Source organism: Pimephales promelas, chromosome 4 (genome assembly GCF_988280905.1).
Source record: "Pimephales promelas chromosome 4, fPimPro1.hap1.1, whole genome shotgun sequence".
Taxonomy (NCBI): domain Eukaryota; kingdom Metazoa; phylum Chordata; class Actinopteri; order Cypriniformes; family Leuciscidae; genus Pimephales; species Pimephales promelas.
This window is the reverse complement of record NC_142772.1, coordinates 16535626-16551966: the sequence shown is the minus strand read 5'-3', so window position 1 is coordinate 16551966 and position 16341 is coordinate 16535626. Positions and strand designations below refer to the sequence as shown.

Here is a 16341-nt window from a genome sequence, read left to right as displayed (position 1 = left end):
AGTACTGAAAATGCTGAGGCCATCAAGCCCAGCATTCACTGAAACCTCCTGAGCGGTACTATAGCGCCGCGGCGGAAGGATTTCGTGCAGCACTGAATGTCTATTCTGGGCTCTGGCCCAGGAAAATTATTTTCTGACTGGGGACCAGTGAGCTTTTCACCTAATTGACTGTGAGACCCAGTTTCTCGAGGTGTTCGAGTAACACGGTCCTGTGTTCTATGAGCTCTGACTGAGATCGAGCTAGAATCAGCCAATCATCCAAGTAGTTCAAAACTTGCATGACCTGAAGTTTCAGGGGTGCGAGCGCTGCGTCCATGCACATCGTGAATGGACGGGGTGCAAGAGACAGGCCAAACCGTAGGGCTCTGTACTGATATGCCTGGCCCTCGAAGGTGAATCTCAAAAATCGCCTGTGATGTGATGTGTCACGCATTTGCGTGAATGGCTAGGGGTGGAATGGGTTTTAGGCATTGGAGCTTTCGTGCGCTGTAACATGGGCACTGTGTTTACAGTGAGTGAGGCGCAGTGGTGGAATGTAACGAAGTACAAATACTTTGTTACTTTACTTAAGTACATTTTTCACATATCTTTACTTAAGTAAAATAAATAGTGCATACTTTTTACTTTTACTTCGTTACATTTTGCAGCAATTATACTTTCTACTCCACTACATTTCTACAACTTCTGTTACATTTTCATTACATTTTCTGATCAGTTTTTTCCCTGCCAAAATGTAATTTGACCATCCGTTCGTTGCACGTTTGTCTCACCAGTGACGTTTGGTTGCCATAGATATATCAACCCGGTCACACTAAGTGCGTCTGGCACGCAGTGTGTTTATCGTGCAATTTATACGCGAAAATTTGTTTTTACGTGCTTTTTGTATTTACCTGGATATTTGTACTTTTACTTAAGTACTGAGATTCAGTACTTCATCCACCACTGGTGAGGCGGGGGCACACCTGAAATGATGGGCAGCCTAGCCGTGCTCGCTTTCATTATAGCAGTTTGCTGTGTGAGACTGAGCGGGGCGAGCCCCGTGGGGCTTAACAGGTCTGTGAGTGAATGTGGGCGCGGCGAGGCGGGCACATTCACAGCACAGAAAACACCATCTGCTTGAGCTGACTGTAAATGTGTTAATTTCGTTTTTTACAGAAACCTTGTGACATGTAGTGTGTAGTGTTGGTGGGCACTGAGGCGTGGGCACGTTCACTACACTTCGACATGAGCCGATTTTATTTGTGCGAGCCCTGTATTGTGACGGGCTGTGCTTGGGTGTAGAAATGGGCACCTTTTTGTGGGACACCTTCGGCCGATGCCGGCAGTGGCGCAAAAAGTGGGTATGCGCTAAATGCTTAGTTTTAAAGCTGACTAAAATTGTTAATTTTAGTTTCCGCTAAAATTGTTGCTGCATACCCCTCTGAAACTGGGTATTTGTGCCCCTGGATGCCGGGACACCAGAGAAAACGAATAGATGAGGAACGAGTATTGCGTAAGCTAGCTTATGCTATGGGAAAGATTCATCTTTTCTGAGAAGTTACATCTTTTCTGAGAAGAACTGCTTAAGCCTACTATGGGAGAGCAGGGCTGAGCCCTCGACCAATGAGAAGCAGGCACGCTCTCATTGCGTCAGAGCCTGCCAGAATGGGCATGGCTAGAGAGTATAAAAGGAGCTCTCGTAGGCTTATCAAGTTGATTTTTTCAGAGTGAAGCGAAAACGGTAGTAGCGCAAGCAAAGCCGGGAACGCAATACTCGTTCCCTCATCTAGAGGGAACCAAGGTTACGTTAGGTAACCGATTCGTTCTCTTACGAAAGGTTCTCTCGCATTGCGTAAGCTAGCTTACGCTACGGGAACACCTGGTCAACGCCGTGCGCGCTATATGTCCACTAATGAGTCCTGGGAGGGGGGCCCGGGGGACCCTTATGAGTGGAGAGTATGTAATGTGAAAAAGCGGCAGAGCGGCCCCATGATTGTGTATTACATAAGCACATAACTGTTAGGGGTAAACAGTTTAAGGACCCAGAACCAGATATGAAGAATGAAGACCCGGAGTCAGAATTATAAAAAATGAAAGAAAGTTTTACTGAACATAGTTTGCCATTTCAATTAGCAGAAGTCAGCTTCAAGACTCACTCAGGAGTTCGTAGGCCGCCCCCTTCCAGTTACAACAATCACAGCAGTTATACCATTTTCAAGGTCTAAGCTACGTCATTGCTTACACGTTGAATGATTCTCATTGGCTAAGATATAGATACACAGTAATTTTCCACACATATACAGATAGACGAAACATATCTCCATCGATGAGGCACGTCATGACCTTCCAGGTCATAGATTTGGGTTGCTGGCGCCAGTGTGTCCAGAACAACAACTCATTCAATCTCCAATAATGGCAGTGGTTGCTTAACCTGCAACCAAGAAGACTAGCACTAAACTTTAGTCTAACTGGAGTAAGACTTCAACAAAGAAATGGTGCCTTAAACTGTTGTCTTCAATGACCCCTTTATGTTTTAACACTCAAACATAAACCAAATCCCTATTTCCCTATTATTTTCACTGTTACTGCATTCACCTAGGACACTAGCAAATAGGAGCTCCCATCAAGGCTGAAGAGAGTCTGAGCGGCTTATTATCAGTTAAGTGTACCAAAACATAATGGTAAAACATTCACTCGTTTGGGAGAAAAACAGATAACATTTGCTTCTCAGAAAGCAAATATAATAGAAAGAATACATTTTAATACAACAATTAAAGTTCAATATAGCAATGCTCAATATAGCTTGACCATCGGTACAGAGAAGTATGTGTTGGACATATGTGTTCATGACGCCTTTATGATCCATAAACCTTTGTCCTGAGACCAGAGTAAGAGACAAATGGCCTTGTGCACCTAAAAGAAGCTGGTGACTTGTGCATGTACATCAGCATGCATTTAAGTATATGATTTCACAAGCAAAAGCACAAAGAATACATTTATGTCAATAAATGATTAAGTAACAATGAATATACTTAATTATTGATTTTATAAAAGAAATACATAATCATTCAAGAGGATATTATGATATATATATGCTGAAGAGGCAAGGGATTTTGACCACCCCTTCATAAGGGAAGCACAAGCGGAAGCTCCGGTTGTGATAAGTGACACCCAACAGTGCAGCTCGAGAGAGCTGAAGCATATTAAACTGCCAGTAGTTTAGCCTGCAGGTCAGGAACTTCCAGATTGTAAAATCTGACAAAGGTGGAAGGGGAGGCCCATCCCGCAGCCACGCAAATGTCATGAATGGAAATTCCGCAGGACCATGCCCACGAAGAGGCCATGCCTCTAGTGGAATGAGCCCTGATGCCCAGGGGGCAAGGCAGGTTTTTAGATGCGTAAGCAGAGGCAATAGCGTCCACTATCCATCTCGCGTGTAGTGTACAATCTCAGGGCCCGAACCGGGCAGAGGAGATTGGCGTCACGCTCGCTATCGGATGCAGGCAGAGCCGATAGAGAAATGATCCGAGCCCTGAATGGGGTATCAATCGCTTTAGGGGCATAGCCATGCCTAGGTTTGAGAATGACAACAGTCATTAGGTCCAAACTCAAGGCACGCAGCGCTAGAAGAGAGCGCGTGAAGGTCCCCCACACGTTTTACTGAAGACAGTGCAATCAGAAAAACGGTTTTGAGTGAGAGATATTTGAGGTCCACGGACTCGAGCGGTTGGAACGGGGGGGGGAGGGGGGGGGGGGTATTCATAGCTTCGAGAACTGTAGAAAGATCCCAAATAGGAACCGAGGGGGGTCGCGGAGGGTTTATCTTTCTAGCTCCCCTGAGGAAGCGAATGATTAATTCATCTTTGCCCAGAGACTGAGCGCGTCGGGGTTCAGCGAACGCCGCGACAGCTGCAACGTAAACCTTGAGGGTGGATGGGGACCTGCCCTTATACAGCATCTCTTGTAGGAAAAGACAAGCAAAGGCGACACCTCACACGACCGTGGGTCCAGATTTTTGTCGGTGCACCATTTGGAGAACACAGACCATTTAGACGCATAGAGCTTCCTAGTAGAAGCGTAGGAGAATGAAAAGGTTACACGTCGTTGGATGACGCTAGCTCGCAGGGTGGCTGAAGGTGGCAGACGGCTGGCTTCTTCAGTCTCCGGTAGCTCGCTAGAAGGTGTCTTCTCGACGGCTTCTTCTCAACACAGCGGAAGCGTATAACTCCCTGAAGAATGAAATAATCGACTTGATATGCCTACGAGAGCTCCTTTTATACTCTCTAGCCACGCCCATTCTGGCAGGCTCTGACGCAATGAATGAGAGCATGCCTGCTTCTCATTGGTCGCGGGCCCTCCCATAGGCTTAAGCAGTTCTCTGTGTGCGAACCAATGAGCTGCTAGCTAGCCCGCGCATGGTCTGCTGCAAAGGAACTGTGTTGACAATGGATACAAATTATGGAATCATTTTTTGGATCCAACTTCTCAGAAAAGATGAATATTTCCCGTAGCGTAAGCTAGCTTACGCAATACGAGAAAACCTCTCGTAAGAGAACATTATTTTGTATTTATCTGGGTTGCCATAAAAACGGCACTTGTGTGCAGGTAAACGGGACATGATACCGACTTGTTTACTGCAGAATACACTGGACCAGTCACATTTCTTGGAACTGAACGAGTGAGAAATTTTGGTGAAAGTCTGGCCGTGGTGAGACTTGAACACCGTCGTTTTGCTAGAAGGGCTAGGAAGACAAATGAACACTGGGCTGTGGGCATTTTATTGCACTCACTTTAAGAATTACTGAAATAAATGAACTGTTCCATGATATTCCGATTTTTTTTTTCACCTGTATATTTAATGTTTGAAAGAAGGGAGAAAATCATGACTGTTTCAAAAGACATAAGAAGCCTTTAATGAAAAAGTGAACTATTCCTTTACAAGTCATTTTTTAATTTGTTTATTTTTGTGCCCACCGGGACCACTTCTTGAGACTTTCTTTCCAACGCCTATGTAAATTAAAACCAAGGTACACTGACCCTAATTTCTGACTTCCTCGATGTCACAGTCCCTCGTCTGCACCAGTCTGTCTTGTCATCAGCACTACACTCCCCAGGATCCTCTTGTCTCCTCTCCTGAACTCACTCCCTCATTAGCCACCTGTTCCTCGTCTTGATCATCTGTTTCACCTGTTTTCACCCCATTATGTTTGATTCATCTGTGTATTTAGTTCCCTCAGTGTTACTCAGTCATTGTCGGTCGATGTAAGTGTTTGCTGTGTTTTGTGGATTCCCTACCCGCCTTCCTGTATGTACCATGTTTCTTGGAGTTGCTTTATTAAATGTTAGAATTGGAGCACCCTCTCTCGGATTCCTTCTTCCACCCGCACTATACCGTGACAGATCGACCGACCACAACAACATGCACCCTGCCACTTTTCAGGGGATTCTCCAGCCGATGAGGCGGCCTCGTTTGATCCTCATCCCAAGGAGGCCTGCACTTAACACCAGTCTAGCCAAGCCCGCACTTCACGCCGGATCTGTCGAGCCCAAGGCAGTATGCGTCATGCCCGCCACGCCTGAGACTGTAAGTGCAGAGCCCGTTAAGCCTGAACTCCCCTCATCGCTGGTTCCGTCCAGCCCCCCCGAGCCTGAACTCTCGTCATCGCTGGTTCCGTCCAGCCCTCCCGAGCCTGAACTCCCCTCATCGCTGGTTCCGTCCAGCCCTCCAGAGCCTGAACTCCCCTCATCGCTGGTTCCGTCCAGCCCTCCCGAGCCTGAACTCCCCTCATCGCTGGTTCCGTCCAGCCCTCCCGAGCGTGAACTCCCCTCATCGCTGGTTCCGTCCAGCCCTCCCGAGCCTGAACTCCCCTCATCGCTGGTTCTGTCCAGTCCTCCCGAGCCTAAACTCCCCTCATCGCTGGTTCCGTCCAGCCCTCCCGAGCCTGAACTCTCCTCATCGCTGGTTCTGTCCAGTCCTTCCGAGCCTGAACTCTCCTCTCCGCTGATTCCGTCCAGCCCCGTCCAGCCAGTGCCAGAGACCGTCCAGCCAGCGCCAGAGACCGCCCAGCCAGAGCCCGCCCAGCCCGAGCACGTCCAGCCCGAGACCGTCCAGCCCGAGACCGACCCTTCTGTCCAGCGAGAGACGGTCCACTCCCAGTCTGCCTGGGGTGGGGGGCCAGTGTCCCCGTCATGGCCGCCCAAAGGGCCCTCACCGCCATAGGGTCCTCACCGCCACGGCCGCCCGAAGGGTCCTCACAGCTTGCTCCGCCCTGGCCGCGCCTTCAGCCTGCTCCACCCTGGCCACGCATTCAGCCTGCTCTGCCCTGGCCACGCCTTCAGCCTGCTCCGCCCTGGCCACGCCCTCAGCCTGCTCCGCCCTGGCCATGCCTTCAGCCTGCTCCACCATGCCCCCAGCCTGCTCTGCCCTGGCCACGCCTTCAGCCTGCTCCACCATGTCCTGCTCCGCCCTGGCCACACCCTCATCCTGCTCCGCCCTGGAGGCTTTCTCCTCCAGACCACACCCTTCACAGCCTCCAGGGCGCCCAGCCCCCCCTCCCCATTGATGTTACGGCGTGAGGTCACGCCTACCGGGAGGGGGGAGTGATGTCACAGTCCCTCGTCTGCACCAGTCTGTCTTGTCATCAGCACTACACTCCCCAGGATCCTCTTGTCTTCTTTCCTGAACTCACTCCCTCATTAGCCACCTGTTCCTCGTCTTGATCATCTGTTTCACCTGTTTTCACCCCATTATGTTTGATTCATCTGTGTATTTAGTTCCCTCAGTGTTACTCAGTCATTGTCGGTCGATGTAAGTGTTTGCTGTGTTTTGTGGATTCCCTACCCGCCTTCCTGTATGTACCAGTTCCTTGGAGTTTCTTTATTTAATGTTAGAATTGGAGCCCTCTTTCTCGGATTCCTTCTTCCACCCGCACTATACCGTGACGCTCACACCATCCACATCCTTTCTATTTCTTTTTCTCTGTCCCTTTCTGTCTGTTTCTCTGGAGGAGAAACCATTTTCCCAGAGGGATGAGGTTGAGATGAGAGTTGGCACTAGAGGGTGAAAGGGCAGGTGCAGAATTAGATGGCAAACTCTAGATATGGGTTAAGGTTGCCCCCTTTTTGAACCCAGCCTGCTCTTGCCCCCACCCCTCAGGTCCAGATCAGAGCTTAGGCTATGTTACCAACTCTGTGATAAAAATCTGAAAGAAGGCAAAGATCTGAGAAATAGTGAAAGAAATGGACAGAAAGAAATTATGCCTCTCTGACCTCAAACACACCTTTAGACTGGGCCCTCTTTGAATGCATGAGACGTAAACCATTGCAAAGACCCATTCAGCCTAATTTATGAGACTCAGTCTGTGGTAGCATAAAGTAATGGATAGAACCATTTGAGAGACTTTCAAAGTGATTTCACAGTAACCTTAGTCGCATTTACGGTTGCTTAGACATAAACTTTAGGCATAAGTGGGCATGAGACTGTTATCTTTATAAAGCTGAAAAGATTTTGAGATTTGAGTGCTGGCTAGTGTAATTCAAACCTTTCACTGCTTGATTGCTCACATCTATTTCCTAGATGAGGCTTATATGCATTATTTAGTGTATTATTTTATGGAAACTATTTTATAGGCACTAGAATACTTAATCTGTTAAAGTGTTAAAAACTTCAGCTTTAGTTTAGTTGTACCAAGGCTGCCAAACAAACTGGTCCTAGTCACCCTCCATTAGGCAACTGTGAGGTACACTATTTACATAGTGTAGGCTATATACTGTAGGTAAGAGGGTGAAATAGGTGAAGGAGTCCTACACATTCAACAGCCTTTGAGTAACTAAAACCTGAACCATGGCAATGGGCATGTTGATCCTCCCTGGAGTAATTGGAAACACAGGAATGATAGCAGATTGGAGAATGCAAAGACAGGGATGAGAGGAGGAGAGTGTGAAGAAAATGAAAGGGGATATTGGTCTTACTGTCTTGGAGTAACCATAGCCTGGGACCTTGTTGTCTTACAAGGATGTAAGAAGGCAAAGGTATAGGGAAAATCTAAGTGCATCACTCTTTACAGACAAAATTGTCCAGGGCTAACTGAGGTCAAATGATTGGGTTTCACTCATAAAAGTCTTATCATGGACCCTGTATTGAATTGTGTAAAAATATGTGGTATAGTGAATAGGTAACAAAATTGAACACTATGACTTGTTTAGTTGTCTCTTATTTTATATTGTTTTTTTTTTTCATTTGGAGAAAAAAAAACAATGCTCTTCTCTGTCTCATGCAACCACTTACATCATTACCAGAGCAACCCATGTAGATATTCTAGTTGCCTACACTGACAGATCAGAGAAAGAAAAAAAAATTTGATTTCAACTGATGCAAAATGACTGTTGGCCCTAAAGACTGGATAACACAGATTCAAAACAGTTGTTTGGAGTGTGAACAAAGTCTAAGATTTTGTATCTCTGCTATGCCTTTCGAAGAGGCATTTACCCCAGGTTCATCCAGGGTGACTGCCACTGTAATACAGTACATGTACTGAAGTTGCTTTAGATAAAAAGCCAAATTGCTGACAAGTAAATAACAGATGAATTTCCTTGGGTCCCAGGAGATATTTGTGATGTTAAGTTGTAGATATCTAAATATTTAGCTAATGGTGATTGTTCATGTTATCTACCTGAAAACAGATCATGTGTATCTACCAACAAATGCAGTATCTACAGTAGACTCACTGTATGGCTCTACTATGAACAGTGCTTGGTGGCGACTGTCCGATCCCATCTTCAAGACTGATCTAAGCTCTGTTTGAGGAATCCAAGGCAGCTATGTTATCACTGCGAACACCCATTCGCCTTCATTTAAGGAGCTTAGCCACACTAAATGAGACCCTTGAGTGAGACTGTTCTTTCTCTCAGACAGAGTGGCACTTTGTATAGTGGGGGCAGTATTCCCATGGTGAAGGCAGGGAGCCACAGGCACCTACCCAGGCTCAGGCTCTGCTTTGTGGGGAGACTTTTCTGGACAGGCAGGGGAAATTACTTTGATTGGCTGTGTCGGTTACTGTAGCCCTCTAAAGCTAAAAGACTTTTTTTGTGGAGATTTTATTTAATTGTGCCTGCCGATCTCCTCTTATCTTTCCCACAATCCTTCAGCAAGATGGGAAAGAAGGGAGGGCAAAAAGGGGTGGTGGTGAGAACTTTCTCAGAGTTTAAAAACTCAGTGTGCTGTACACAAACAGGTATACAAATACACAACCATGTCTTCTCACAAACACAACTCTATGGTCACTTTTTTTGGTGCATTGATATTAATTTTGTCTGTAAATTGGTTTGTATGAGTTGTCTTTCTTAAACATTTAAGTGTGCTTAATATTTTTGATGAAAACAACATGTTAACATACCAGGTTTTTTCAAGTATTTATCAAGTACAAGTTTACTGGGCTTTTGTAACCCATTAGCTCTGTTCCAAAACCTTGTGAGTAGACAAGTTAAGGGCCTTGCAGCTGCCTTTTAAAGCAACAAACCTCACTTTGAACTGAATTAAAAATTGGAACACTCTACATAGGCAGCATCTCACACACATTATAATGTAAAAGTATGATAAACTTGACCCCACAATTGATTCCAATAGTGTTAGCATATTGCTAAGCTAACTCAGTCCACCACTCGATCCACCTCTTTCCTGAACACAGAAGTCTCAGCCGACTCATGGCGGAATTATACTTTACATTTCTGGTCTCTGTTGTTTCTAGGGAAATTAGTGGATTTTACTGATTTAATAATTTAATTTTAAACCTATGAAAATGGTTTAAGAACAGCACATGGCTCCATAGTGCCATCCCTCTACAGTGTCGCAATGACTTTTTTTGTAACATACCCATGGAAGTTTAATGAGAGCGTAGATTCTCTTGTCAATCTTTGGCATAAAATGCATAACATATGGCGCCATTTAGACATTTAGACATCAGATTTGCATACTTCAGAAATTTCTATTTTTTATTGCAGTTGTGATAGTCAACAACAGCGTAGCATAACCCTGCGCTTATGTTTAACTAATTCAGACGCTTTTTTCACCAATACAACAATAAGTTCCTATGGTGACTGAAACAAGACAGCATTTAAACAGAGGTTAGAATCCATCATGGCAGCGCTCATCGGATACTCAGGAAAAAAGGTAAACAGCAGTCATTCTTAAGCCTGGTTCTGAGAACCCAACACTGCACATTTTTAATCAATCCCAGACAGCAAACTGACATTGAATCAACGTGGAAACGACGTCTCTCATGACATTGAAACAACGTTGATTTTGGTCATCGAATTAACGTTGAACCAACGTCAGACGCGGCATTCTTTATCTCTTTCCCCGCCAGCGTTTAAAAAAAAAGTTGCCAGCCACCGCCAGGGTTTTTGACGATTTTCGCTAAATTTTAATGCCCCGCTGAATATTTTCTTCCATGAATATATGAAGATGATATATATAAAAATAAAGATCTGAGCCTCTGCTTTTAGGCAAAAAAAACGTTTTTATTTTATCTTCATTTGTTCTTTTTTTATTGCCTCTTGAACAGAGGTAGGTTTTGTCAAAAACACAACATTTTGGACAAAAAACTGAGAAAAAGGTATTTTTATCAAACAAGTGCATTTAAAAGCAGAATACATTCAGATGTTGTTTCCTTGATATATAAAACTTTCCAAAATAAATTAAAAACATAAATAAATGTAAAATATATCAAATTTCCCAGGATGTAAGGGAAATGTAACTTTTGCAATAAAACTTTTGCCTCTGCCTCTCTGTGTTCTACCTGTGAATAATGAATAATTGGAATTACAATAAACAGGCCTACACACACACACACACCCACACACACAAATACATATTACAATGTGGTAAATGTGCACAAAGAGAGAAATAATTTGACAATTACACCTTCATATTTAGACAGCCACACATAAATGCCTGCACACACACATAAATATTATAGTGTCATAATATTATACGATCTATCTGCGGCACGTCCATGGCTAGAACTTTCTGTGACAACATGTGCATCTCTCTCACTGACTACTTCGTCCCGATCAGATTCAGAATTATCAAATAAAGAGTGATCGGACTCCGAGTCCATTAACCTCCAGTACTTCAGCCATATACCTCTGCATTGTCTGTCTGATACATTCTCACTACTCCACTGTTTGAGACGATTGCAATCTGTTTCTCTGATCAAAGAGTTGCGCACTCATTCAGAACATGCGCGCGGGTCTTCCTTACCGTATACCACCTAAAACACGGATACCCGGAAAATTCCGTGTTTGGCGGGGATGCGTTTTTTCATTAAACCCGGAAAATTCCGTGTTTGGCGGGGAAAGAGTTAAAGCTAAATGAAAATCGAAAATTGGTTTGCATTCATAACGTTGAAACAACGCGTTGATTTCAAGTTGATTTTCCGTTAGTTTTGAAAGAATGACGCGTCTGACGTTGGTTCAACATTAAATCGATGAGCAAAACAATGTCAGATCAACGTTGTTTCGATGTCATATTTCCACGTTGATTCAGTGTCAGTTTGCTATCTGGGATATTATCTAGGTAGTAGTAAACGTATTACTTACAGTTTGCCAAAACTATTTATTTTTAAAAGTGCCTACTGTCTAGTTAAATAGTCTGTGTGAGTATGCCTATGATGGTTCAAAATGCTTTCTATGTAGGCAGTTCACTAGGTTTTCGAACAGAGCTAGGCCTATTGTATATTTTCTCTATGTTTGTTTTCTTCACAGTCGTTCTGTCTTTTTAACTAAAATCCAATCAGCATTTTGTTTTAACATAAATGGTTCAATCAACCAATCAACCACAATACAATCACTGGGTGTTGCAGCAAAAATAGCATGGGCTAAACACACATGGTTCTTTCCTCACTGCTCTCCACTCTTTTCAGGTACCACACTTTGGTAGCACGCTATGGCCGCCTAGCCCCACTTGCGGAAGTGGATTTGCGCCCTCTCTGCCATGTCCAAGTAGAGGTGCATTTCGGGGACCAGACAAAGCCCCTAGCGCTCAGATTGGATCAGACAGTGGGAGACCTAAAGAAGCAGTTGAGAGCCGTGGTCCAGCTACCTCCAAACAAGATACGTGTGTACTATATCGATCGGCAGCTTGGCTATGCGTTAGAGCCTCAGGAGATGAAATATGGAGCTCGAGCACTTCATTCCTACAGTATACGAGATGGAGATGAGATCTTGGTGGTGCCTAAGACACAATGACTGAAAAGAGAGCAACAGCTGGGCACTGTTTGGGAAAATAATTACGACGTTTCCACATTTATTGGAATACCATCTTCCAATAAAGGCAAATATGAATGCTGTGAACAGTGCACAAGTCTGCATGCCTTATATTTACAACAGAGAAAAACTGCCAGTTTTTCCCAGCATCTTCAATTGTATATAAAATAGTTTTTAAAAAAGAGATTTTGGATTAGGAGTATACAGGATGTATGCTAAACATGTGTGGACTTAATAATTTTCATTGATGTGTGTTTATGAGACAGCTTCTCAGGAATTACCCTCAACTGCATACATGCCTCTACTCTAAAGAGTATTTTACCATTTACTAAGGGTGCTGTACAGAATATTTGGCCCACTTGAAATGAAGGTATAGTTAATTGAGGGAAAGAGGGGGTGTGGGGATGGGGTGATTACATTGTTTTGGTAATTATGTGAGTTGGGCTTTGTCTCAGGCCCCGTCCACACTACTGCGTTTCCAGCCCGTTCTCATGCGTTTCCGTTTAAAAACGGAGACCTTTTGCTACGTTTGCACCTCCCGTCCAGACTAAAACGGAAAAACGAAGACCTAAAACGGAGAAGTTTAGAAACGATGCAGCTCCGTTTTGCGTTTTAAATCTCCAGAGGGCGTTTTAGTGTAGACGAGACAAAATGGAGGAGTTTAGAAACGATGACACAGAGGCTCACGCTCGTCTCTATGATTCCGTGTCATCAGTCATGACGTGTCCTTCCCTGATTTGTCAGCCACTGTTTACACCGGCATGCACATGCCCAGTGTTGGTGAATGGTCATGTGATCTGCGTTTCGGTCATTTTAATGTGGACGGAGATCAATTCTAAATACACAGATAAAACGCTGGTGTGGACAGAGATCGTATTCGTTTTAAAGGATTAGTTCACTTTTGAAAAAACTTTTGCTGATAATTTACTCACCCCCATGTCATCCAAGATGTCCATGTCTTTCTTTCCTCAGTCGAAAAGAAATTTAGGTTTTTGATGAAAACATTCCAGGATTTTTCTCCATATAATGGACTTCAATGGGAACCGGATGGTTCAGGTCCAAAAGATAGTGTTAATAACAGTTTCAGATGCAGCTTCAAATGCAGTGGTGGAATGTAACGAAGTACAAATACTTCGTTACTTTACTTAAGTACATTTTTCACGTATCTTTACTTTACTTAAGTAGAATAAATAGTGCATACTTTTTACTTTTACTTCGTTACATTTTGCAGCAATTATTCTACTTTCTACTCCACTACATTTCTACAACTTCTGTTACATTTTCGTTACATTTTCTGATCAGTTTTTCCACTGCCAAAACGTAATCTGACCGTCCGTTCGTTGCACGTTGTCTCACCAGTGACGTTTGGTTGCCATAGATACATCAACTAAATGCGTCTCGCACGCAGTGTGTTTATCATGCAACTCACACGCAAAAATTTGTTTTTACGTGCATAGGAAACACACCGTGTGTAATATATGTTTGGTTTGGTTAGGATTATGGCAAGCCAAGAGGTTTAGAATTACACCATAAATGAATCGCGTTTACTGCCAATAGTTATTAACATATAGTAAGGATAAGCATGATATTTCCTAATTGCAAGCTTGTTTCAGAAATGGTGACATTTTTTTCCATCATTATTGAACATCATTATAGGAGTAGGCTATTAGGTTAAATGAGTTAGAATTAAATGTTTTATTAATCATTAGAAAATAGACATTAAGAGAATCAATTGTTATGCAAGTACTTTTACTTTTAATACTTAAAGTACATTTAAAATAAAGTACTTTTTACTTTTTACTTAAGTATGGTTGTCATTGTGTTACTTTTACTTTTACTAAAGTAAATATTTATCTGGGTATTTGTACTTTTACTTAAGTACTGAGATTCAGTACTTCCTCCACCACTGTTCAAATGTCTTTAAACGACACCAGACGATGAATAAGGGTCTTATCATGCGAAACGATCGCTTATTTCAATGCTTATTCCAAAAATGTAACTTTTCTAAGGACAAATGCTAGCCTTTCTCCATTCTGTGAGGCGCGTTTGCAACGTCACGTAGTACGTAATTACGTTCAAAAGGTCACGGGCGACGTAGCCAGAAGTACAGAGTCAGAGTGTTTACAAGTTGAACGCATAGGTTGAACGTGAAAACTAACTCAAACGCCGTTTACAAAAAAGGAATTAAAAGGTAAAACAACGATGTCGGACGATTTTGATTCTGTACTTCCGGCTACGTTGCCCGTGACCTTTTGAACGTAATTACGTATTACGTGACGTTACAAACGCGCCTCACAGAATAGAGCAAGGCTAGCATTTGTCCTTAGAAAAGTTACATTTTTGGAATAAGCTTTGAAATAACCGATCATTTCGCATGATAAGACCCTTATTCATCGTCTGATATCGTTTAAAGACATTTGAAGCTGCATCTAAAACAGTTATTAACTGTCTTTTGGACCTGAACCATCCGGTTCCCATTGAAGTCCATTATATGGAGAAAATCCTGGAATGTTTTCATCAAAAACCTACATTTCTTTTCGACTGAGGAAAGAAAGACATGGACATCTTGGATGACATGGGGGTGAGTAAATTATCAGCAAAAGTTTTTTCAAAAGTGAACTAATCCTTTAATTCTCAGTTTTTAAACGAAAACGCAGTAGTGTGGACGGGGCCTAAGCTCCATAGCATAGATGAATATGATGGTTTGAGGTAGAGGCAATAATTTTATAAGAGTGAATGCCATTAAGAATGTCAAAACTTGCCCCCTGCTTAATGTCCTAAAGACATAATGTAAAAAGTAAATAAAAACAAAAAAGACATGTCATCTTTAAATAACATCTTTTGTTGCAGGTAACTGTCTTCCACAGTTGTTTTGACTTATTGTAAACAATCATTTTAAAATAAATCATGTTACAAAAGTTTGGCAACACTGAAATTAGACATAATGATTGCTAGATATCTATTAACACACCCTCCACTGAATCATAAACATGATGTAAAAGTCAGACTTTCTTCGCAGATATATGTATTTGTTTATTTGTTCATTTTTAAAACAAAACATCTTCCATACTGCAGCTTTAAGAACCTTGATAACACAATACCAAGATACTTATAATTGTTATTCGATCATACAGTATAGTGTCGTACAGAAATAACAGTTACTGCACCTAATTTACTTGTGTTCCTACAATGAGGTAGGTGTCTTCAGACATTTGCGCTATACATGCTTTTCACTCAAGACCCTGCGGTCTACATTTCCTAAAAAAAAATAAAAAAAAACTTGACAATGGATAGACATCTTGGCTAGAATTAAAATTGAATTTTAAATGTCTAAATTACTGAATACAAGTTAAATATCTGTAGAATGTGAATGCTTAGAGAAGGGGAGACCTAGGGGTACCGAGGGCTACCCTTAACATAAAAGTAGGCCCATTAGATGAGTAGGTGGTCTGGGGTTGGGGAGGGGGGCATATAGAAATTGAACTCTGTCCTCCAGCTGTAACACCAGCCACTTCTTTTCTGCTTGAATTAAAGTAGGGTCACCTACAAGCCTGAAGCCATCTAAGGTTTACACACTTTACATTCACAAACTTGGCTCCCCCTATTATGACCACAGACTGAGTGCAATCCCCTAGTCACCGGATAATCGGGTATGTTTTCAGCAAGACCTCTGCAACCTTTCTCAATGGTGGAAAGATTCTTTGCAGTATGTAGATGCCATACTCTTATTGATGTGCAAAGAAGAGCATGTGCTGTTGGGTTATAAACCTGCATTTATTTATTATTATCACTCCCATTTTCCAGAGAGAAAACTAGAGGTGACCAACAATAATGAGAAATATAGGGAGTGGGGAGGTGGACTGACTTTTATTTTTAATAATTTTTTATCATCTCAATATTTTATAGGTTTTAATGGAATTTGAAGATATTACTGTTGTCATTTGTTAATACATGAAAGAAGATGGGACAGCCTTACACAAATATGCTTATTCTGTCTACTTAATAGCTCGCAAATGACTGTCAATCCATTCCTGAATATCAGGACCCTTACCACATAAGAATTGTAAGTTAACTTAAGACCCTTTTCTCAGTCTCAAA

At 42.7% G+C, this 16341-nt stretch overlaps 1 protein-coding gene across 1 annotated transcript in view; it reads left to right on the top strand.

Annotated features, from left to right (window-relative positions):
- The window catches only part of tbcelb (tubulin folding cofactor E-like b), a 47695-nt gene extending 35355 nt beyond the window's left edge, over positions 1–12340 (top strand). The window contains exon 9 of the mRNA XM_089130006.1: positions 11901–12340. Coding sequence (XP_088986132.1) covers positions 11901–12225 — 325 coding nt within the window. The 3' untranslated portion in view covers positions 12226–12340. The remainder of the gene's footprint in view (positions 1–11900) is intronic.
- Positions 12341–16341: the final 4001 nt, after the last annotated feature.